General features: G+C 55.8%; 1 protein-coding gene across 22 annotated transcripts in view; it reads left to right on the top strand.

The window, feature by feature from the left end:
- The window catches only part of PLEKHA6 (pleckstrin homology domain containing A6), a 150284-nt gene that overhangs the window by 95147 nt on the left and 30917 nt on the right, over window positions 1-24220 (top strand). For 18 of the 22 annotated variants that reach the window (XM_045535978.1, XM_045535981.1, XM_045535977.1 and 15 more), the window contains 7 exons: window positions 12288-12368; window positions 13021-13135; window positions 15199-15303; window positions 15964-16036; window positions 18480-18580; window positions 22046-22248; window positions 23733-24215. In XM_045535978.1, coding sequence (XP_045391934.1) covers window positions 12288-12368; window positions 13021-13135; window positions 15199-15303; window positions 15964-16036; window positions 18480-18580; window positions 22046-22248; window positions 23733-24215 — 1161 coding nt within the window. Of the gene's footprint in view, window positions 1-12287; window positions 12369-13020; window positions 13136-15198; window positions 15304-15963; window positions 16037-18479; window positions 18581-19934; window positions 21594-22045; window positions 22249-23732; window positions 24216-24220 lie in introns of those variants that run through there. The other 4 variants (XM_045535985.1, XM_045535989.1, XM_045535998.1 and 1 more) reach the window with 3 other exon arrangements.

Here is a 24220-nt window from a genome sequence, read left to right as displayed (position 1 = left end):
CTCTCTGGGCCATTGTCTCCAGAGAGGGGCTCCGCAGCTCTGGGCAGAAGCAGCACCGGCCTCTCCTGTGGGCCGATTTCCCGAGACTGGGCCACAGCAGGAAGGCAGGAGGGACACGGGCACAGGAGACCAGGATAGCTGAGCTCTTGCCTTGTATCCTTTTATTTAGAGTCAGGTGTGGGGAGCGGTGTAGAGTAGGACAGAATGGGGTTGCAGTGGACTGCAGAGAGTTGAGGGGAGAACTCTTCACTCACTAAGATGACAAAGTTGTCATTTGGGAGCAAAACTGAAATCTAGATAGAAAGAGAACCAGTCTTTTGCATTTAGTTTTCTGTTGTCCCTGTTCCCTCAATTTCCCCTTCAGGTCCCTTGTCCCCTCACCCTCCAAAAGATTTGTGCTCTTTGACCCAGGCACCTTCCCATGACATGTCAGGCTTGCGCAGGGGGTGTGGACAAGAGTTCCTTGGCTTTGTTGGAGGAGGTGGATACGCTGACTTTTCTCAGCTGATGGTATCTGTGCGTGTGTGTACTCACACGTGCACGTGTGATTTTAAAAGAAGAGAGACCATTAACAAAAAATGTTGACTTTACCCCCTGCGCCCTTAGCTAGGAGCCCCTTTGTTCTCCTGCCTCTTTCTTGGGAGAAAAAAGATTCGATGACATAATGGTGATGTTGGCTCGGACCTGGGCAGGGACTCTGGGGCCTGGAGAGCCTGTGGGGTAGGAACAGGGTGCTGCCTGTGCCAGTCTGGAAGGCAGATTGCAGAGATAAGGTAACTCCCACCCCCTGTGGCTTTCAGCTGCAGGGCTTCCTCTGGCCGGGCTGCCCATAGGCAAACAGAAACCAGGCACAATGAGGGGAGGTGCCAGCCACCAGAGCCAGCAGGGCAAGAGCAGAAGCGGCCAAGTTTCTGGGCATTTGAGGCCAAGAAAGAGAGGGAAGTAGAGCATGGGAGAAGGATGGGGATACTTGTCGTGTTCTGCTGCATATTAAGAGACAGCTGCAAATGGGACTAGCCAGCCTTCCTCCATCCTAGCACTTTCAGGAGAAGTATAGAGAGATTGTTATTTCCAGGCAGGGGAGGTCAGGCGGGGGTGCCCCACGCTCAGAAATTTAATGCTCTGCTGTTGCCACCTTGAAATTCTTAAGTTTTGAACAAGGGGCTCTACAAATTATGCAACCGGTCCTATTCCCCGGCCCAGCCAGAAGTTGCAGCAAGAGAATTGTTGCTCATATACTCCAACAGGTGTAGGCTGACTCACCTGTTACTCAGGTGTCACTTACAGAGGCTGGCTTCCATCCTGCCTGGGACCCGCCAGCATCCCTTTCTCCTTCCCGTCTCTACTCCCCGCCCCCCCAGACATTCTGTTCCTCCTTGCCACTGCTTCCCCCCTGCACAGTCTTCCCTCAAGGCTGCTGCATGGCAGGGGGACAGGGGAGGGCAGCAGTGTGCCTTGTCTGATCGCCTCCCTGCTGCCCTTCCCAGGCCCTCCCTTATCTGGGCTGTAGCCAGTGGGTGCTCTAGGCTGAGTCTGGACTTGGAAGCACCTCTTCCATTCCTCTGAGATCTTCCCTCCTCTCTATAAGGCACAATTATCAATGGGCACACTCTGGCACCTGCTTCTGTGCTGTTTGTCTAGGACCAGGCTGTTTCCCTGTGGTGACCTCAGTCCCTCAGTCTGGGTGGGTGCAGGGAAGGAAGAAGGCTAAGCCTGCTATCCTTGGTGGCAACTCTGTCTTATCCGCTCCATGCTGGCTCCTCCCCCTCTGGACCAAAGGGCCCTGTGGACCTCCCTTTCCTCCTCCTCCTCCCTCCAGCATCAGCCAGAGGTCGCCAGTCCAAGAAGGGAAAGGACAGCATGGGGGGTGGAACAGGGTCCCCTGTCTCTAGACCCCTCCCCTACTCCTTCCCCTTTGCCGATGCTGCCCTCCCCACCTCCTGGAGCTGCTCCATAACCTGCCTCCCACCAGGCCTGCACGGTTAGTAACAATACTTGCAAACCCCAGGGAGATGTCTTAATGCATACGATTTAAAAACAATGGATTGCCCAAATTAATTTTGATTGGACTTCAGAATGTATCACTTGATTTTTAATTTTTAACTTTTTGTTGTTGATAGCAAATTTTCCTTTCTTTCTGGTTTAGCTTAGGACTATAAGGGAACTTGTATTTCCTGAGGGCTCTGAGCACATATCAGCTGGTGGAAGAATAATCTGGTTTGGAATTAAGTGTTTCATAGAATTAAAAAATGTTAGAACTGGAAGGTGGCTTAGAGAACGTGTAGCCAAGTGTTGTCCAGTAGAAAGTTCTCGATGATGGAATGTTCTGTGACCGTTCTGCCCGATATGGCAGCCACCAGCCACTGGGGCTGCTGAGCCACAATGAGATGTGGCTAGTGTAACTGAGGAATTGAAATTTTAATTTTATTCAATTTTAGTTAAAATTTGGATAGCCACATATGACTAGTGGCTATTGCATTGGATGGTGAGGATTTGGGTGCAGCTATTTATTCCCTTATTTTATTAATGAATATAATATCAGCCTCTTACTGAGCAGCTATTATGTGCCGAGCACTCTCCTAGACACTTTGAGTATGTCCTCCCAGCAACCCCAGTATCACTCCAGTGTTCCCCATGATGGGGAAACTGAGACCCAGAAAGGCAAAGTAACTCGGTAGTGTCGGCTGCTGAGACTCCTGACTCTGAGACCGCTGGTCTGGCCCTTTTCCTTAAGGAGAGTCCACACACTGTCTGTTCTTTGCTGTCATGTGACAGCTTCCTTCACAGACTCACCAAGTCCCTTTCCAGATCTCACTGTTCTCCGGGAGGTCAGGGGAGCTGACAAAGTATTGTCTCAGTCCACAGAGGGGGAAGACAGCGACGGATCTCCCAGGCAGTCATTTTCCGGCTGGTTCCACGGGTAGCCCTCGTTCCCAGGCTGCCTTTGGATCCTGCCTGCAGCAGACAGCGATCCGGGGAGATTCCTCTGCTCTCGGAGCCCTTGGCAAGCTCCCCGAGTACACGAGAAGTTCCAGACTCCTCGCTTCTGGCAAACAGAGGTGTTCAGGTTTTCCCACAATCCGTCTGTGTCCCAGCTTGCCCTGGTACTCCCAGGCTAAGAGAGACGACCAGCCAAGCCCTCCCGGGGCTGGGGGGCAGAGCGGGTCTCCCCGGGCAGGTGAGGAGCACCGCCACACTGGAGCCTGCCGTTGCCACCCCTCCCCGGCTGCCCTCGAGGTGGGAGGCTCCGTCCCCCAGGAGCAGCTGTCTGGGCTCCTGCCCTGCTGCTGCAGCTGATTTATAGCTTTCTCCTCCCCAGACAAAGCTCCCGCTTTGTAGCCTCTTATCAGAGTCCGGCTGGCCAGCAGGGAGGGGAGGGAGAGGAGGGACCTGAGCAGATGGAAGCTGCCCCCTCGTCCCCCGTGAGAGGGATTTGCGGCTGAGTGTTCCTGCCTCCTTCAATCGCTGTTCACCACCCCAACCAGGACAGCACGTGCCCTCCTCCGGGCCCTGGGCAGCCGCCTGCAGCCACTCTGCCCAACAGCTATTCAGTAACGCCCATGGGGCGCGGCAGGGCTCAGCGATAGGGAAGGCCCAGGTATGGGTGGTCTGTGAGCGATGCCCTCCTGTCCCTCCTCACCCAGCAGGTGGTGTTGGGCTACTGTCCCTGGGCACCCCCACCCCACATCACACGGTCCCCAGACTGTGGCTTTCATCACCGTGTTCCGGGGCAGTCCTTGTGAAGACAGGGTCTCCCCGAATCATGGAGCTCTCCCTTCCCTTCCTGGAGATGGGAGCTCAGCCTGGGGGAATCGCAGGGACTGGGAAACCCAAGGAGACGAGAACTTTGTCTTCTCTCTCCTGTCGCAGCAGCTGGGGACGTGCACTGCAGCCTCCCTGACTCTGAAATGGGCCTTCCTTGCCTGCCCCCCAGTGTAAGGACCAGAGCCTGCGTGCGTTTCACTTTCCCCCGTGTCCCATACTCCTTCACAGCCTCACAGCCTTTCTTCCCTGTGTCTGGTCTGGTGGGAAAGCTGTGCTGTCTACCGAACGAGGCATCACTTCATGCCTGGGCGCGGTGGCTCATGTCTGTAATCCTAGCACTCTGGGACGCCAAGGCGGGAGGATCGCTCAAGGTCAGGAGTTCGAGACCAGCCTGAGCAAGAGCGAGACCCCGTCTCTACTAAAAATAGAAATAAATTATCTGGACAACTAAAAATATATATAGAAAAAATTAGCTGGACATGGTGGTGCATGCCTGTAGTCCCAGCTACTGGGGAGGCTGAGGCAGGAGGATCGCTTGAGCCCAGGAGTCTGAGGTTGCTGTGAGCGAGGCTGACGTCACCGCACTCACTCTAGCCCGGGCAACAGAGCGAGACTGTCTCAAAAAAAAAAAAAAAAAAGGCATCCCTTCATATCATTGTTTTCCTGTTAAAATGAGAAGACTAAGTCACTGGACAGCTTGACTCTCAAATTGCCGGATCGGGAACCCAGAAGGCATCGGTAGATTTTGAGGATGGGGAGGGAGAGAGATCAGCCCAGCTTCCTGACGCTGCAGACACTCAGTGAAATTCCTTCCGTGGGGCGGGGCGGGGCGGGGTGGGGTCGCTGCTCTCCGAGGACACTAGAAGCAGATCTGCGGAGTGAGGCACGCAGAGAGATGGTTTCAATGACCTTCCACAGACTCGGAAGCAGACAGCTGGGCTGCCTCAGTCTCGGAAGGGCAGGGGTTTGGGTTCGACTCAGAGCTGGGGTGGGGTAATGATTATTGCCCTGCCCTGTGACCCCTTGGGATCTTTCCATGTTGCTGACTGTCAGGAGGCCGCGAGGGGGCCTTTTTCTCTGTTCTCTCTGACTCAGCCACTCAGGGAAAGGTCGCGAGAAGGAAAATCTGGAGCTGGAGCCGTGGGCAACTCCTTCTCCTTTTATTTCCTTGTTTCTTCAGCAGGGGACAAAACAAGAGCACACAGCACAGGGAGCCTGCGGGGCTCCGGGGAGCCGGGTTGCCCCAGGGCTCTGAGTCTGGCCTGGGTTGGAGGGGAAATGCCTCCCGTCCTGCCCACGTCAGCCTCTGGGTCGTGGGATCTCGGCTCTTAACAACTGGAGGGAGCTTCAGTGCTCAGACGGTGAGAGCCTGGCCAGCCCAGGAATGATGTTTAATAACGTATCAATAGAAAGGATGCGGCCTGGAGTGAGGGCCGGGGGGGGCCGGGCACGAACTCTTCAGTCTCTGTGTCATGGGGAGGTGGGGCAGGGGCACTCGAGAGGCCCCGGGGGGATCAGCTCTTTACCAACGACATAAGACTTGCAGTGTTTTAATAACTGGCATGGTTATGCTGACTGTCCACCCTGGTTAGCTTCGTTTTTCAGAAGACAAATGAAATTCCATAAAGTAAACCAGTGAGTTTAAAGATAAAATATCCAAACTAGAGTAGGAGATCAGCACGTCCCCATTCTGTCTGTCCAGCGTGCATGTGCACACGCTCGCTCTCTCTAGCATGAACCCATTGCCCTGACTACGGAGCACACGATGCCCCCTCCCCTTACGTACCGTCTCAGGCTTTCCCACCTCCTGTCGCAGGAACAAGGGACCAGCCAGGCCAGGGCAGGGGCTGGGAGACACTGCAGTGAGAGACGAGGGAAGGACAGGAGCACCGGCTGAAGGAGGAAGCCTGGATCCAGCCGGGCCCCTGATTTGCGATTTCCCTCCCTGCCCACTGAGCCAGCTCTCCCGTGTTCTGTCTGAGGCAGGCATGGAGCTCAGGTGGAATCCCCCCACCGTTCTACAACGGCCATGGCAGGTTTCGGGGTCGGGGGCTGTGAGGATGGGCAGAGGCAAGCAGGGAAGGGAGCAGCATGGGTCTTGTCTCCTAGACACGCGCCCCGGCAGCTTAGCATTTTAGGACGTTCCAAATTTGCTCTGGGGAGAGCACCACATTCTTGCCATTTTGGATATAACTGTGGCATCACAGGAGGGTTGGAGCAGGGCAGAGAAGAAAGGCGAGAGCAGGTACAAGGCTGGGTGACAGCCGCTGGCAGCTGGTCCCCAGCACCTGTAGAGCTGATATTTTGATCTGCAGGTAACACATGGAAGAGCTGCTTAGAGGGCCCCTTCCCACTTGCAAATAAATACGTAGCAGTGCTGCCAGGGCCCGATGCCCTTTGACCTCTCCTTGGCGGGGCAGCAGTAGGTAGGAGGGCAGAGCGGCTTTGGTGAGAAGTTGGCTAGGAACGTGCATTTTCTCCTAGAAGCAGCTGGGGGAGCTTTCAGGAATCAGGCACAGCAAGACGGTTGGAAACGTAAACTGAGTTGCTTTTTTAATTGGGACAGAATGCTGGAGCAGATAAGCCTCCTTAAAAATAACGATGAGATCCAGGAGCCAAACCTCGCCCCACCTTCCTCTCCCTGGCAGCAAAAATCCTCCCTGGAGTGTAAGAGGGAAGTGGGAGGGACAGGCCCCAGGCAGCCCCCTTTCTACTCCCCTGGAGAGCCTCTCTCCACCTAATGAGCTGCAAGGCGTCCTCAGGATGGGGAAGCCCGGCCAGGCTGATTCTATCAGCGGATTCTCAGGAGCTCTGGAAATGAGGCAGTTTGGTGCACGGCAGATAACGGAGAGGGGCCCAGAGGGTGGAAGGACTGGAGCGTGTTTCTCTAGGTGTTCAATATTGATCACAGTGGGAGCTCTGGGCGTCACGTGCACGAGTGTACATATGTGCACGTGTGCAAACATGCATGTCTGCAAAGGGTCATGAAGACTCAGGTTGGTTTTGCTGCTTTTAACAGTGTAGCACCGTGCACAGTCCACATGGATACGTAGGGCCATGCAAACTCCACATGGATACATAGCGCTGTGCACAGTCCACATGGATACGTAGCGCTGTGCACACTCCACATGGATACGTAGCGCTGTGCACAGTCCACATGGATGCTGACTCTGACGGAGGATGCACGGAGATGAAGCGATACATAGTGACCTCTGCTATTGAGATGTCACTAGGACTCAGGGGCTGAGAATGTCTCCTGAACTATAGGGAAGCCACGACTAGGTGGAGAGACAAAGGTCTGGAAAATGGAGAGAATCTGTCTCTTTGTAATGTATTGGTCTTGGCACTTCTGGAATGCCTGCCCCTGGCACCCTCGTCCCGGCCCCATCGGCAGCCTTCTTCAGCCTGGGACTTTGTGTTTTCCTTTTCTAGCCCTTGCACTTGGCACACTGCTTGGTTTGTTTTTGAGCAGAATGATCATAGTCATTATCTCTTATACAAAACATTTAATATTTTGAAAGTTTATAGCTATTATTTGATAGAATTGGTATATGTGCTTGATTATTTCATAGAATTAGAAAATCTCTCATTTGCACACGAGAAGACTAAGCTCTGGAGAAGTAAAGTCACACTGCTGCATCTTGGACTGAAAGCCTCGTCCTGCCATGTTCTCCTTTCAGTGACAGCACTGCCATTGGGACCACTCCTGTGGGTGCAGTGGACAAGTGACCACCCACTGGACCATGCTGGAGTTTAGGGATGCTCCTACTGCCACTGCAAAATTTCCTTTACTGCTTGAGTTATTCCCCCCTTTCTTGGGTGGAATTCGAAAGATCCATTTAGACATGTGTTCATAACCATTTGTCCTTGAGAAATGGAAGCCTTTTGACATCCCAAAAGGAAGGAAACGGGAGTGAGAAAACTGATTGCCTATCCTTGTCTTCCTTTTTGATGTCTGGCATCTAGTAAGTTCTTCCTGATGTCTAACGTAAAATGAAAATCTGCTATGCTGTGTGGTTTAGTGGCAGAGGGAAAGAACCCCAGCTAGGCATTCTGTGTGCTCACTTAATCCTGAGGATTTCAGAGCTCTCAAAAAGCAGGGGAAGCCCCTGAGCCTTCCTTTATTCCTACTCCCTTGTGCTATCTTTACTGGGAATGGGAGAAGTAATTTAACTTGCAACTTAAGCAAAGGCTGTGGGAGGCCCCTGAGCTCATCTTGAAGAGAAAGGGGATATTTTTGCCTTCTAGAGGAAGAAAACTCATTTTCCCAATGCACCTCACCCCCTCCTCCTCCTGTGCAGATGAGCTTAATTTTCTTCCCCTCCTGCCGACGATGGATCAAAGCCAAGCTATATATTCAGGGGGGAGCCAGGCAGGGAAGCCGAGTGAGGGGGCGAGGGGGCAGAAACATCTCCTCTCATGGAGAGGAAGTAATTAATTTTAAGACAGAGCTAAGATAGGGAAGCCCTTGGTAATAGAATGTTAAACTCCAAATGCAGTTGGTTAAGAATTAAATCAGAGCATGGAGAGTTTTTTCTACTCACTTATCCAACAAATATGTATGGGGGACCTACTATGCACAGGCGGGAATCTCAAGCGGGCATCAGGAGAGGGCCGGCTCTCCTGACCATAGCAGGGCCCAAGCAACCAGATCAGGGACAGGGAGAGGGTGTGACTTAAACACTGAGGACTCCTGTCACCAGGGTAAATCATTTGCAAAAGTCCCTCGAAATGGCGGAATATGTTGACCTTTTGGATTTAAGATTAGCTATTGACCCCAGTGATATCCAACCAGCTTGTCCCATCGTGGGTGCGGTAATGATGTTGTCTATTTGCTTTTCCATTCCCTGATTGCATTGTTTCCTGACCAAGCTCTGCTCTCATTCCGAAAAAATTAGATTAGCCCCTCCCTTTCAGTGTCTGCTGTGACATCACAGAATTGCCATAGCAACAGACTATGATGTCAGCAGAATGCCTGGTGCTGCTAAAAAGAACCACGTTAGTCAGAAAGGAATCTGTCATGTGAAGACAAAATAGAATAATATAGGAAGCCAGAGGAACTGAATTTGGTATCAAAAAGAACATCTTGGCAGCGCGAGGGAGCAGTGGGTCTGGAGCCTCCTTTGCTAGCCCACTTCGCAGACAGCCAAGGCACTCGCGAGGACTGATTGGACAGCAGCCTGCCTAGAGGCAGGGGCCTGGAAGAGATGGCTGTCGGAAGGCCTTTGCAATCCAGGGGTCCTAAGACACAAGGGCATTAGGCAAGGGGGAGATGTGACCATCTTTGGCCTCTGGAGAATTCAGGGGAATTAACGTCAATACAAACCTCCTCACTCCTGAGCAGATCTGACAGTCACCAGCTGGAATTTATCATCTTGCAACTGGGAAGATTTTCAGCAATAAACACACAATGACCCCCCTCTCCAGCCCCATTTGCTGCCCTCTTCCTCGCAATCCTTAGGAGGAAGCTTTCTTTCAATTCTGCCTGAGCGAAGAAGCCCGGTCCTTGGCACCAGCTCTGGGTCCACAACATCCACGCCCACCTGCCTGACTCGTGGTAGCCGGACCACCGCACGCGGAGGGCGGGCGGCCGGGCGCTGTGTCTCAGGGCAGCATGTCGGGGAACGGGGGCAGAGAAGCTTCATTCATTCTGCTCCCGTCCGCACAGAAGAAGGCTGGGCAGGCTGAGAGAGGAGAGAGGAGACTCACTCAATCAATCTCGGCTTCTCAGCAGCGGCAGCAATAACAGCAAGTGAATCTGGAGCTTCGTTTAACCCTTGTGCCCGCGGGATCCGAAGTGTCTCTGAGAAGCAAGTTGATTTTGAGCTCAAGAGCCCGTGTTCTGGGTTGGGAGCTGGGGAGGCAGGAGGACGGTCCCCCCGCAGGCCGGGCTGGCGTGAGTTTCTGCCGTGCAGATGGGAGCACAGCCCCAGACTCCCCCGCCCGCCCCGCTCCTCTGTGTCCTTAGCTCAGTGAGGTCGGACTACCTGGAAGCGGCACACCTGCTCCGTGAGTGCCTGTCTCTGCACTTCAGCATTTTCGCCTCGGGGATCTGAGCTGGGAGGAGAGCGTCCCTTCCTTGCTTATTCTGCCTCCAGTACTCGGGTAGCTTCTGGCCGAATGTTAGGAAGTCACAGGCCTACTAGGGCACCTGGGCGACCCCTACCACCACCCAGGAAGAGCCCCCTGCCCCTTCTCCCGTGCCAGAGCCGGGAGGAGGGGGCAGCCGGCAGAGTCTCTGCCACCGAGTGCCCTGCGTCTCTGCCACGGCGTTACAAGGTGGACCGGAGGACTTACTTCTCGGAGGGATGGTAGGAGCAGGGTGGCTGGCGGGTCCTCTGAGGCTGCCAAACTGGGGACGGAGCTGCCAGAAAGATGTTGAAGTTTCGGGCTGATCGACGCGTCAGGTAGGGATTTCTTTCACGGACCAGGAGCCAAGGGAGGTCAGAGCAGGCTGAGCCAGCAGCTCGTCCTGTGCGGATCGGGGGGCTTCCGCGTGAGGGGCCTGCTTGAGATGACCTGGAGAAGGAAGTGCAGTTAGGTCAACGGTTGCTGCATTGCAGTGCTTTTGAAGGGGAAGCTATTTTGAAATTGGTAGCGCCGGGATGGAGAGAGGACGTCATCTGTAGGGGTTGCTGGGTAGGAGAGTCTAGGGCAGGGGAAGTGTGCCGTGCCCTAGAGGACTCGTGATGTTGGCAGCAGACTCTGCCTGCTTCTGTGTGTCTGTCTGTAACAGGGTCTGCAGGGAAGATTCCAGCAGTTCCCACTGGGAACATGCAGAGCAGAAGGAGATTGGAGGGTTGGGGTGGGGGGTGGTGCTCTGCGCCACTGGGAAAAAGCAGGAAACTTAGCACCTCAGGGATCTTAGTTGTCACAGACAGCCTGCCCCCTGGACTCCTAAATGGGGCAGAGCCGGTGGCAAGGATAACTGGAAACAGCTACCCTTCCTTGCAGAGACGCCCTGTGGTTAAGTTGAGAGCATCCTTGTTGGACCCGGGAGGGAGGCGGGAATAAAGTTTGGAAGTGGGGAGCAGACTTGTTAGAGTTAGGACCCAGGCCTGGTGGGCGCTGGCCGGAGTTGGGGGTCCTCCCTGGCAAGGCCGGGCTGCAAAGCCCAGATTTCTGCATAGCCTGTGATGTTGCCTGCTGTGCTTCCCGCTCCTGAGTGTCTTTGGGCTAGATCTGAACATGACTGCTTTGCAAGCTGGAAAAACACCCTTTGATATTATCTTTAGCTTCAGCAGACAGGCTGACGGCTGGGATGTGTTCTGGCTATAGAAAGGGGGTCCCTAAGGGTTACTTTACTTCCCTTATGCAGCTGAAGGGACCAAGCTAGGACCCCCTTCCTCTGGTGCTGGCTGACCTGCCGCTCGTCAAGCAGGGCTGGGGCCCCTTGCTGTGGGTGTGCTTAAGTGGCCTCCGTCCCGTGCCTGCTACTTAGGGTAGACCAAGGCCTGCCCTGGGCTCTAACAGTCTTTCTCAAGAGGGATGGGTGAAGCGGACCTTAAAACTCACCTAGTCCCCCACTGGCTGGATGCTCGAATCTCCACTACTACGTTCTTGCCAAGTGCGCCCGGCTTACAGACTCCATCTCAGACGCTGCCATCTGTGGCTTAGACCTATGGCATCACCCCCCCACCCCTGCAAGCTCTGTCTGCTGCCTTCCTCTGTCTCCCCGAGAGCCCACTGGGGAACTGTCCTGACATTCAGGCAGCCAGCAGAGCCACAGCAGGACTCCCCAAAGGAGCCTGCATGATCCTGCTCCCCATCTGTCTGTGTACTCCCCCCTCCCCCGCCATGCTCCCTCCTGTTTCCTGGCAGGCCATCCTCACCCCAGCCCACCCCTCTCTGGCCACAGCGTCCCTTAATGAGATCTGACTGTCGAGCCAGCGCTGACCTTCAAGCCTGACAGCTCCGGAGGTCTCAGCCACATCAAGTGGCCCTTAGACCCTGGACTTAAGGTGGGGGTGGGTCCCAGCCTACGCTTAAGAATGGAGTTTCTGGATCTCCCATTTCCTTTTAAGAACGAGATGGAGCATAAAGCAGCAGCAGAAGGAGTTCAAGGTCGCGAGTCTTTCAGCAAATGATGAGGGAGCATTTTTTATGTGGAGCACGGCAGGCGCTTGTTGCTGGGAGGGAACCTGCCGCGTGTGACATCCTGACAACGCTGAGTGGCACTGGGAACCCCTCCCCCATGCCCTCCCCACACCTAGGACGGCCACCGGCAGAGTGAAGTGTGGGTATTGCCAGCGCCAGGGGTCTCTGGGAAGTAGTTAACGCTGACTAGTGAAAGGTGACCAGGTTTCATTTCTTCTTCCTCCCACCTCCCACTCCCACCCCCATCCCGACTGCAGCCAGCCCGGCCTTCTCTTGTGCCTGCCACAGGCCCCACCAGAGGACAGGGGCACAAGCTCCTTATGTTGTCACCTGTCCCTGTCACTGCCCAGGGCTGTACAGCCATTGGCTTACGTCTCCGCCTTCTTCATCTGTACCATGACTTCTCTCTCTTTTTGCCTCTGCAGCCACAATGAAAGACGGAACACATTCCTACACCCAGTGACTGGTCAGGTCCCAGAGGAAAACAAAAAATTTGACTTGAAAACGTAAGTTCGCGCCCACTTGCTGTTTGGCCTTTCTGTCCCTAACCGCCACCATCCCGCTGCCCCCTTACCGCTGGGAGGGAAGGGGAGCAGAGGGATGTGGGGTCACCTCAGTTCTGAGGACCAGAAGCTTCTGAGGCCCATCTGGTTTGACACCCTCATCCGCTTGTCCTGGGGTCTGGCAGAAGCCAGGTTGTCACACCCTGTAAGCTGACCCGATGGAGGAGGAGACAGGTGTGGGGGTGGCATGTCACCTGGGGCCTTCCGGGGAAGCCCTGAGGAAACCTGGAATCACCATGAGAGCCAGATGCGAATTCCTGTCACTGTGCATCCTGCTCACTGTGTGAAAAGAGAGAGAAAATAGGATAATTGATCCACTCTCATAGGCCACTGGGCCAGTAGAAGAAAAAGGAGTTCTGGAGTCCCAGGGTTTAGGTTTGTAAACTAACTGTGTAGGCAAGAAAGAGGAGAATGTCCAGGATCACTGGCATGTAATCTCGGAAGAGCCCAAGGAGTGGCTGAGATGACCTCTCAGTGGCACTCAGAAGGTCTAATTTTGTGGAACGGTGGGTGGCAGGGTGGAGAAAAGGGATGGGTGGCGTCCGTTGTTTCTTGGCTCTGACTGGTCTCTTTCTTCTGGTCAATTTGAAATCAGATCGGCCTTGGACATGTCCAATAAAACAGGTGGGAAACGCCCGGCTACCACCAACAGTGACATATCCAACCACAACATGGTGTCTGAGGTCCCTCCGGAGCGGCCCAACATCCGGGTAGGTCCAGCCCTCAGGACAAGCTGTGGGGCAGGAAATGCCTTCAGTGCATGTTTAGTGGGATCTTGGGGAATCTTAGGCAATCCTAGCCTGCCCAGCTATTTCTGCAGACTCCAAAGAGCATGCTCAGTGACTCAGGAAGAGAGTGAACAGCAGGAAGGGATGAGCGCTCAGAGCAGAACATTGTAGAAGACCAACATCTAGACCAGGGGTTCTCAAATCAGCGCCGTTAGCCTCTGGGGCTGGATGATTCTCTGTGGCATGGGACTGTCCTGTGCGTTGTAGGGTGTCGAGCAGCATCCCTGGCCTCTACCCACGAGATGCCAGTAGCACCGCCCCTCCAGTTGTGACAATCAAAAGTGTCTCCGGACACTGTCAAATGTCCCTTGAGGACAAAAGAGCCCCACCCTCATTGAGAACGACTGATCTAGAGGGACAGTCATGAAAGACATGGTAGTTTGAGAGCCAAGAGAGGAAGGAGGAAGGAAGAGAGCCTCGGGAGAAAGAAATCCATAGAAGAATGTTGCAAAAAGGACAAGTCAGATGAAAGCTAAAAGTGTGCGAGAGACAGAGATGCTTTGAGAGGGAGAGACTTGAGCCCGTTTGCTGCGGGGAAGAAACCAGGGGGAGGACACATCACAGACACACCTGCGGGGAGATGATCCTGGGGGGAAATCTCAGAGGAGATGGCGGGTCAGAGGTGTGAGCCGTGGCAAGGAGGGCGACACCTCTTCTTTTGACATTGGAAGGAAAGAGCAAAGACAGCGGGAAGGGCAGTCATTTTCTAGATGAAAGGGTGTGAAATTGAGGAAGAGCGTGTCTGATGACTTCAATTTTCTCTGGAGGAGCCAGGTCCGCTGTGGGGGGGTCAGAGGCTTGGGAGAACGGGGAGGGTGTGGGGGCCGGTTGCCGTCTGGGGCTGAGCCCAGCTGCGCCTGGGGACAGCCTCATCTGTCCTGCGGTGTTTTCCCCAGCAGTACCGTCATCTGGCTGTGAGCGCAGGGAGCCTGGGTGATATGATTAATTTGGAACACAATTTGGGTTTTAAAGAAGATGAAGCAGAAAGATGGGGTTTTGGGGAGTCCACCATGAGACCCAGGCCCTGTAGGGAAATAACTGAAACCGGGAGGTAGCTGAGCGGTCTAGAAAGAAAGGGGAGAGTTGAGAGGCTGGGGGTCTCGATGGGTAGAAGAGCCGGTGTAGGCGGGCAATGGAGGGAGGAAGCCCCAAGGACAGGGTGTTGTAATCGGAAAGTGGGACTGCAAAGACGGAAGATGGCAGTGGTGGGGGCTTTCGTGGGACAAGGTCTAAGGTGGAGCCCTGGGGCGAGCAGCTGGAGGGAGGCGGAGGAGGCTGGAGTTGAGGACGCCAAGGTAGTGTCAGGTTAGGCCACTGGGTGGGCCACCCTCAGGAGCAGTGACGCTCTCCACAGTGACTGGGACTTACAGGAAGAGGCTGACGTCAAGATCCTGAGACTCTGGAAGAACGATCTAGAAGCTGACAGTGATGGGAAGGGTCAAACAGTGGGAGGCCAGGCAGGGATGCTTCAAGACAGAGTGTTGCCAGAACATGGAAGAGTGACAGTGTCCTTGTGGCAGTAGGAGGAGAACACCCGCCTGTCCTCCCAGCTCTGTGCGAGCCAGGCAGGAGACGACACCCAGAGCCCCGAGAGGACAGCGCTGCGGGACTTACAGTCGAATGGGCTTCTCTTACGTCCGGAAAGGGGTCAGGGTAAGGGGGGGTGGAGCATAGGCCAGGAGTGAAATGCGAAATCCTGTTATTTTCTTCTCAAAAACAAAAACAAAAAAGCTGTGAGACAGGTAGGTAGGACCATTATTATTTTATTTTTTTTAGGACTATTATTTTGAGCCCCATTTTAGAAATGAGAAAAAGGGCCACAGAACTGAAAGGCCACACCCTTGAGTTAGTGACAGATCCAAGATTCACACCTGGGCCCCTTGGCGTGAGGGCACCCAGCGGTCACCCCAGAGAGACGCAGCTCCGTGGGAGTGGGCGGGAAGGGAGGAGGGAAGAGCATCCAGCTTCTCTCTCTGCACCCACAGGCGACTCGAATGTCCCGAAAAGCCGTCGCCTTTGGCAAGCGCTCACACTCCATGAAGCGGAACCCCAATGCACCTGTCACCAAGGCCGGCTGGCTCTTCAAACAGGTGAGACCGCCCTGCCGTTCTGCCCGCTCTAGCCACCATTTCTCCTCGTGGCATCGTCATTCCTCTGTGCTTACGGCAGTCCGTGTATTTTTTGGTACGTCCTTCCGTTGTCTCTGTGAATGAGTCTCCTAATTTTATAAAGACTCAGAGAAGTTGAGTATCTTCCCAAAGTCACACAGAGAAATTAGTGTCAAATTTGAGAAGCCAGCCAGGTCTCCTGTGGGACAGATGCAATGACTTTGAATTATGCTGGGTCACCAACCCTGTCGGAGCAACCCACTGGCTCGTTCTCGGCAGGCCCCACTTGCTGTGGGGAGTGGGGGTGTCTCCTTCAAGTGTTGGGGCCCACCAGCTCTCCCCAGGTTGGCCTTGCCACCCTCCCTGCCCGTCCTTCCGCTCACTCATTCTGGCTCATCTCTTGCCCCTTCATCTTCCCCAGAGGTGGCACTGAGCTCCAGGATGACAGAGCTGGGAGGTCCCGGGCAGTCATCTATGTCAGTTCCCTGTGTCCGAGGTCTCCGGGGCGCTGCTGCCACGCGGGGGTGGTGGAGCTGCAGCCAGAGCCAGGATGTCCCTATGATGGGGTGGAGTTGTTTTTGCTGCCTCCCCCCCATGCCCAGCTTGCAGCCCCTCACGTCTGTCTCTCCGCATGTCCCGCAGGCCAGCTCCGGGGTTAAGCAGTGGAACAAACGCTGGTTCGTCCTGCTGGATCGCTGCCTCTTCTACTACAAAGGTGAGCTTGGCCCTGGGCTGGCAGGGACGGCGGGCAACCGCTCTTCCTCATTCCGCCGCATCACCAGGCTCTGCTTTGGGTGGGCGTCGGCAGGGCTGGTCTCCCCACTGGGGTCCCGGCACTGGGGGTGTGAGCAGGGCTCACTCCTTCACTCATACACTCGCTCATTCCATTCATATTCAATGATCCCTACCAGGTTTCAGGCAGAGTTCCAGGTCCTGGCTGGTGACACGGTGGGTGAACAAGGCCGTCATATGCACGGTGGAGTCCTGGAGGGGCGGGGGAGAGAGGAAACGGGCCAAGAGGAGGTCACTAGTTACTACTAGCAGGTCGCCTACTAATTGGAGTTGTGTGCAGATCTTTCTCTGTCTCGCTGGAATGTACGGTCCCATCCAGGAAGGCAGGAATTTTTGCCAGTTTTGGCTCCTTCTGTATCCACAGCACCTAAAACAGGGTGTGGCACATAGTAGGTGTGGCACATAGTAGGTGCTCAATCCTAAATCAATGAATATGCTCCAGCTTCTACCCTCTGACCACTCAGCGCTCATCCCCACTCTCTCTCTCATGCACAGAAAGCAGGGCAAAGGTGCAGCCGCCTCTAGGAAGTTATTTTTAAGATCTACATGGCAACATTGTGTCGAGGCAGGCTCAGAGGGTACCAGCACGGCTTGGTGGCCCTAATGGTGGCAGAGTCTGGCTGATGCAGTGGGAGGAACAGGCACGAGGGGTGAGAGGAGAGAGGGTGAAATTATTTTCAGGCAGGAGAGGCTGTTGCCTTCACTTTCTTGCCCCAGAATGGCAGGGCCCTGATTTCCTCAGGCCACCTGGGAGCAAGTCAGTGAATCATTAACTCTGGCAAACAAAAGGTTATTCCCAGTGACACCCTGTTGCCTGCCCCCAGCCCTGCTGTCCCTGTGCCTGAGTAGCAGCCACCTGAACCCCAAGGAGAGAAAGCAGGAAGGGGCTGAGTGTACCGGGTCCAGTTACAGAGGAAAGCCCAGGACTGGGGAAGAAGAATCTGCCCAGGTCGGGACCCAGGTGCTGAGTCCCCAGACACAGGGCCACACTGGAGCCACAGGGGGAAGGAGACTGGGAGGGAAGCCAGGGGCTCTGCAGAGGAGAGACTTTGGGACTGGCGGTGAGGAGAGGACCCCAAAGAGCTGAGAACCCAAAGGGGCACAACATACCAAAACAGGGGTCACTGTCCACCGGAGAGGTGGTCTCAGGACACTCCCTGCACGCTGGCTGGACTCTGCCAGGCAGGGGCTCCATCTCCTCTGGACGGTGACAGCCTCAGCTTTCCCGAAGACAGCCACGGGGTCCAGCCCCAAGGCCCCCCTGCTCCTTGGGCTCATCCCTTCCCCTGGGCACCATGCTGAGGTCTGGACAGAGAAGTTGAATGGGGCTGAGTATCTCGTGGCTGTGATGAGGAAGAGGAGAAGCGGGGCTCTAGGAGTTTACAAGCCCTGCAGAAATTTCTTCTGGACCCTAGCTGGAGGTTTTTCAGCGTCCCCCGCCTGGGGAATAAGTAGCAGTCCCAGCGAAGTGGGGAGGGTCTTGCCATGGTCTCGTAGTCACCCCCCACTGTCCCACAGAGCACCCCACCCCTTCTGGCCGCCTGCTGGCAGCTGGGGGCCCGAGTAGCCAATCCGTCCGGCTCCTTTGGAGACCCAGGGTGAGTTACGGAACAGCCACGCTCCCGCCTGATCCCAGGGCGCAGGGCCAGGGCCTCCAGGCAGAGGTGACTTTCCCGTGGAGACATGGCCTCAGACAGGGTGTGCAACGGGAGAGGGCAAAGAGCTACCCAGAGGAGCCAGAGAGCGGGAGGTGGGATATTCCATTGTGCCATGCTCTGTCCTATACCCTGTCACATGTGTCACTGCCAGGATGGTCTCATTTAGTGAGGCGACATAGGACAGTGGTCACGAACGCTATCTTTGGAGTAGACTTTTGGGTTCAAAGTCCAGTTTTACCACTTACTGCTTAAGTAACCTTGGACAAATCACTTAACCTCTCCGTGTCTCAACTTCCTTACCTAGAAAATGGGCGGAATAACAGTACCTCTTCGTGGGCTTGTTGGGAGGGTTAAACCCATTAAGGCATTTCTCTCGGAACGGTGCCTGACGTACAGTGAACACTTGCAGAATGTTAGCTGCCGTTCACCTGTTTATTTGTGCACTAGAATGTTCACTCCCTGGGGGTGGGCGCTGCTTCTCTCTTATCCACTTCCACAGTCCCAGCGTCAGGAGCAGCAAGTGCGGCCACCGCGCTCCCCAGCTCCGGGAGTGTCTCTTGGAGTGTGCGCGGTGGCCCTGAGTGCCTGAGGGATAGCAGATGAGCAACAAATACTTACTGATATTTGTCGTACCAGGGCCCGTACACTCCTCACCCCCCCCCACGTGCACACGTGTGCACACCCCCTCGTGTGCTCTCTCCCTGACAGATGAGAAGGAGGAGAGCGTCCTGGGCAGCATCCCCCTGCTGAGCTTCCGGGTGGCGGCCGTGCAGCCCTCGGACAACATCAGCCGCAAGCACACGTTTAAGGTCAGTTGGCCCTCCTCCCCCAGGTCACCGGGGTCGTGTGCGGGAGGCAGGCCTGCCCTTCTGGAGCGTATGGGATGGAGAAGGATCGAGACCCATCTCTCCAGGGAACCCCAAGTGGCGGCAGCGGTGGTGGTGGTGGAGGAGGGGGAGGAAGGGGAAGGAAGGAGTAGGCTGTGGCCCCCAGAGTTAGGAGAGTCTATCATAAGGCTGTGCCAGGACCCCTCCTCTTCTCGCAGGGGTCGGTGGGTAGTGCTCCCCAGGGTGGGCCGGTGCAGGTGTGCTGCGGTGGGACGGCGGGTTTTTCCTGGGAGGAGATGGTTATGCTCTGAGCCCCTGGACCTTTGGCCCAGCAGCCTGCCCCGGGAAGTCCCTCTTGGCAGAGGCAGGGGCTGCGGCTGGTGGGGCTCTGAGATCTTTCCCGAACAGGCTTTGTCCCTCCCCACCTGGACCCGGGGAATTGGACCCTTCCCTCTGAGTCAAACTACTCAAATTTCAATCTTTAGAGAAAATTAGGAGTTGAGTTTCATTCTGATCAAGAGCTGCAAAGCCTTATGCAGACGGCACTTGGAGAGAACAAGTGCACAGGAAAATGGGACTTGCCTGCCTGCTCAGTGTCACTCCCTCCGAGCCCCTGGGGGACCGCCCCGCAGACACGCGCCCGCAGCTGGCTCGTCCTAGGCCGGTGTTTTTCCACACTTAAAAATTCATGACCCATTAAAAACTATAAAAGTCCCATATCCTTTTTGTGTTTTATAATGCAAAAATCATAGGTTCCTTTTCATTTCTCAAGTATAAAATTATAATATCAACCATGCATTTTCTTTGTCCAAAGCCCTCTCTCCCTCACTTGAGAATTGCTGCCCAAGACCCTTCAAACCCAAAGCTGTGATTATGGTGTCAGATGATGGGACTTGCAGGTCACCCCCGGTCAGTCTCTGAGCATCTGGGACCTCAGGGACTCTGACCCCGTCTGTCCTTCTGACGCCAGTCACCTGGCCACGGAAAAGAGCTGGGCAGCACGCACAGGTCCCGCCGCAGGGAACAGGGAGGGACTTATTTGGCACATAATTAGTTTCCAGCCTCCCAGGGTCTTGTATGCCAGAGGTGTGAACAGGATGAACAGTTAATAAAGCTCTGACTCCACGGAGCTGGTTCTAGCTGGGGAAATAGGAACAGGCTGTTTAACCAACAACAGACAGTCCTGCTATACACAGACGTGCACACACACCCCCACACGCAATCAAACAGCCTGTCTCCCCCTCCCCACCAGACCTGTGCAGAGAGAGACACTCCGGCTTGGAGCTCTGCCAGTGGCAGGCGTGAGATAAACATCCCCGAGTGACTGACACGGCCCCCTGCCGCCAACCCAGGCACCACCAGCCCCCCATGCCCTACCCCGAAGAGTACACGGCCTCTTTAAAACCCGCTCTGAGGGCTGCGCTCAGTGGCCCACAAAGGGTTCTGATTGTGGCTATTCAGTGGCCCTTCCCCAGGGAAGGGAGGGGAGCTGAGACAGACGGGAGGCTTGTCCCGCTGTGGCCACCAAGCAGAACTCTTGGATGGCTCATGCCTTAACCTCTTCCTAACCCGCCGCGCGGAGGCTCGGTGGGCTTCGCCCCTCTGGGGCAGCCCCTCAGCCCCCTGGCCCCCTTTCATCGTTCCAGGCCGGTGCCCCTCCCTGCTCCCATCAATAGCCCTGTCTTTTCCCAGGCCCTCTGCTGTCCCCTGTCACAGCACTTGTTCCTTTGCCTTTGCTCTCTCCTTGTTTCCTGTAGCATGTTTTGTCCCCCGGCGTGACTGTGCGCTCTTCAAGTGCAAGAGCATGTCTTTGCCTTCCTTGTGACTGGTGCCCCCAGCAGGTTCTGCACACACTGGCCGCTCACTGGGCACTTGCTGAATCGATGAATTCATCTGCTGCCCTCTCCCACCCGCCCCAGGACACACCCACTGGCCCTGCCTGTGCCTCTCTTCTCTACAATGACCCTGTGTTCTCCACCCAGAGGGCGTGCTCGGGCCCCTGCTCTCCCTACCCCTGTGCAGTGGCACATCCCAGCTGCCTCCCGGCAGCTCCGCTGGCTGCCGGCACCTCCCCGGCCTCTCCCGCACCCACCGTGAGCTCTGCCCGCATGCTGGGCTCTGCTGGAGGGTGGAGGCCAGCAAGCAGGGCCCAGAGCAAGGAGGCCCACCCCGGCCTCTCCCTGGGGGATGGCTCCTGTCAGAAAGAAATTGAGGGCTGGGGGCACGTAGAGGTGAGGTGGGATTGGCTGCAGTCAGGGGGACTTCATGAGGGGCGGGCCAGGAAAGCACTTGGAGGGTGTGGGTTTGACACTGCTTAGGAGAGCCCTGAGGCATGGACAGAGATGCCCTCTCCTCTCCCAAGCCCCAGAGACCCAGGATTTAGCATCTGAGGGGTCAGAGGCTGGAGTGAGACTCACATCTCAGACTCTCAATCACTGCTAGATCCTCCTTTGACAGAGATAAACCAGGCTACCTGATTTTCACTGGAGCTTAAGGGTCTCTCCTGGGAATATGCTGAGGTCCCAGAAAGAATCTAGTCCAGTGGCCTCTTTTGCTTGGGTTTCACCAGGCAGACCCTCCCCGTTACGTAGATGCGTCCGTTAAGGCCGGAGCAGGAAAGCAGCCGTCTGCAGTCGCAGAGCTGGTCAGGAGCAGGGCCTGGGTCAGCACTGGGGTTCCCTGACTCACCCTCCACCACCCGCCCAGATTTCCGTGGTGCAAACTCTGCACTCTGCGCCCCTTGGTAGGCGGAACTGGGCATTGCTGGGTGCCATCGTTCCCAGGGGTGACCCTGAGTAGAAGGGGACAGTGAGAATATCCCCTCTTCCCTGTGCTCCCCGATGTTTCCTGCCATGTGGTCGTCTGTCTCTCCCTCTGGTGTTCGGTTGACCTGTTTTCTGCCTCTCTTCCTTCTGACCACGTGAGGACCCTTCCTCTGGACAGGAGCTCTCTTCTGGGTTCCCGCCCGCTGTGCCTGCTCGCAGCCACCAACTAGGTAGTGTGCTCTGTCTGTGTGCCAGTGCGTGCCCCTGCATGCCCGCGGATGGGGGCTTGGCCGTCCCTCCACGTGGAGGAGACAGTACTAGCTTCTTAGCGGTGAAGCTGGGGCTGAGATTGGCATGTGCTTGGGGGGGTCATCTCCCCAGACATCGGGTAATTGCATTTCAAATCAAATGTGGGGCTCGATGGGAGAGTGGGTGAGATAATTGTCCCTCCTGCTTATAATCATCTCAGGTGGGGCAGGTAGACTTACCTGGCTATGTTGGGCGGCCTAATGGCGTCCAGAGAGCCAGCCAAGGCGATATCTGGAGAGCAGCTGGAGCACGTGGCAGAGCCGTGGGCCGCCCCTCTCCTTGCTCCTGAGCGCCTGTGGGGAAAGGGCCGCAGGTGCAGGGAACGGCCTGACTGACTGCCCACTCTGTGGGTGCTGGTGTCCTCTCCCAACAGGTGACTGTGTGCTGGGTGGACGAGGCCGGGGCCGGTCCCACGCACTGCCTCTCCCCACAGGCGGAGCATGCCGGCGTCCGCACCTACTTCTTCAGTGCTGAGAGCTCAGAGGAGCAGGAGGCCTGGATCCAGGCCATGGGGGAGGCTGCCCGAGTACAGATCCCTCCAGCCCAGAAGTCGGTGCCCCCAGCTGTGCATCACGGGTGAGTGCCGGGGTCCTGGGCATGGGGGTGTGGAGAGGAGAAAGAGGAGGATTGAGGAAGTGCCCAGCACCGCACTATTGCTGAGCCCAGCGTGCCCTGGAGAGCGTGTGAACTGTCTCCTTGTGATTTCAGAGCCTGGGGTCTGTCTTCCCCTGCCCAGCCCCTCCTCTTCAGTCCGGGCTGGGGGAGGCCAAGAGAGAAGGCAAGCTCCATCAGGGGTCCAAGGGCAGGTCACTTGCTCGTTTCTCTTGGCTGTGTGTACCAAGCACACAATCTTTGGAAAAAGTGGACTCAGGTTTGAATCACAACTCGGCCCCTCGGTCACAGTGTGACCTCGGTGTAAGGGACTTAGCCTGCCTGAACCGGAGTTTCCTCTGCTCCAAGCCAGCGACTGTAATCCTCCCTCCTAGAGTTGTTGTGAGGGCTACGCACAGCGTGTGTGAAACGCTTGCCATGCAGCGAACACGCAACATATGGCCGCCTCCGTCACCCACCGTCACCCACGGTCTCGGCATCTGTCTCTCCTGTAGCTGGGTGTGGAGTCTGGAGTTAGGTGTTAACGGGGATCCAGAAGAAGGGGGTTTTACAGTGTAGACTCCAAATCTACTCGCATGTCTTAGACATGTTTATCAAGCAATGTTTCGGCAAGGATGCTTGAGCATGTCAAATCTGGGAAGCTGTAGGGAGAAAATTGTCACAAGTTTCACTTCAACCAAGGGGCGAACTTCCAGAAGTTCACTCATCCATTTCACAAATACTTACTGTAAATATAAATGTGTAAAGCACTGTACCAGGCGCTAGGAATACAGCGGGGAGAGCCTGCCACGTCCCTTCCCTTGTGGAGCCTGTATTCTAACAGAAAGGCAGTCCTGGAAGAAACACGTTTTGGAGAAGGGAACTAGTATGTTTACATGCCTGTGAATTTGGAGGCAGCCACTTCTGCCCTGGTCCCTTTCGTGCTTTATGTCACAGGAGTCCTAGGAGGGGAAGTAGTATCATACCCATTCTGCCAGTGAGCAGCTAAAGATTCATGGCAGTTCAGTAACTTTCTACAGGAGACAGAACAAGCCTTTGTCACTGGGGCGTTGAAGCTGGTTACTGCTGTGAAACCTCAATAGAGCGCAAACCCGGGTGGGGGGCTGGCTCAGGGACAGACGAGGGAGAAAAGCAAGACCAGCTGAGTTAGTCTTGGCTGTGGCTTGAAGGTGGGGCTTAGGGCTCCGAGCAGGCTGGCAGACGGAGTAGAGAGTGACCTGCAGGGAACACCTGAGGGCAGAGGGACATGGCAGGAGCAGGCAGGGGTAGGTTGTGTTATGCAGTTGCTCGGGCTGGAGCGAGAAGACACAGCGGGACTTGCAAGGCAGAACTGGAATTCACCGAATCCTGGTTCTGTCACCGCCTTCCTGCCTGTCCTTCCCAGTCTGCCACCCTTGCCAACTCCATGCTGGGCTCGAGTGACTTATGTCTCCCTTGGCATCTTACAGCCATGAGAAGCCAGACTCAGAGAACATCCCACCCAGCAAACACCACCACCAGACACCCCACAACAGCCTCCCCAAGCCCGAGCCGGAGGCCAAGACTCGAGGGGAGGGCGATGGCCGGGGCTGCGAGAAGGCAGAGAGGAGGCCCGAGAGGCCTGAAGTCAAGAAGGAGCCTCTGGTGAAAGCCAATGGCGTCCTCGCTGGACCGGAGCCAGCCTCGGAGCCGGGCAGCCCTTACCCCGAGGGCCCGAGGGTCCCCGGGGGTGGGGAGCAGCCTGCCCAGCCCAACGGCTGGCAGTACAGTTCCCCGAGCCGGCCAGGGAGCACAGCCTTCCCGCCCCAGGACGGAGAGAGCGGGGGGCACCGGCGGAGCTTCCCACCGCGCACCAACCCCGACAAAATCGCCCAGCGCAAGAGCTCCATGAACCAGCTGCAGCAGTGGGTGAACCTGCGCCGGGGGGCCCCCCCTGCTGAAGACCTTCGGAGGTGAG

The sequence above is a fragment of the Lemur catta genome, chromosome 23 (assembly GCF_020740605.2).
Source record: "Lemur catta isolate mLemCat1 chromosome 23, mLemCat1.pri, whole genome shotgun sequence".
NCBI classification, from domain to species: Eukaryota; Metazoa; Chordata; class Mammalia; order Primates; family Lemuridae; genus Lemur; species Lemur catta.
Note: the sequence above shows the minus strand (reverse complement) of the source record. Positions and strands in the feature narration are given on the sequence as shown.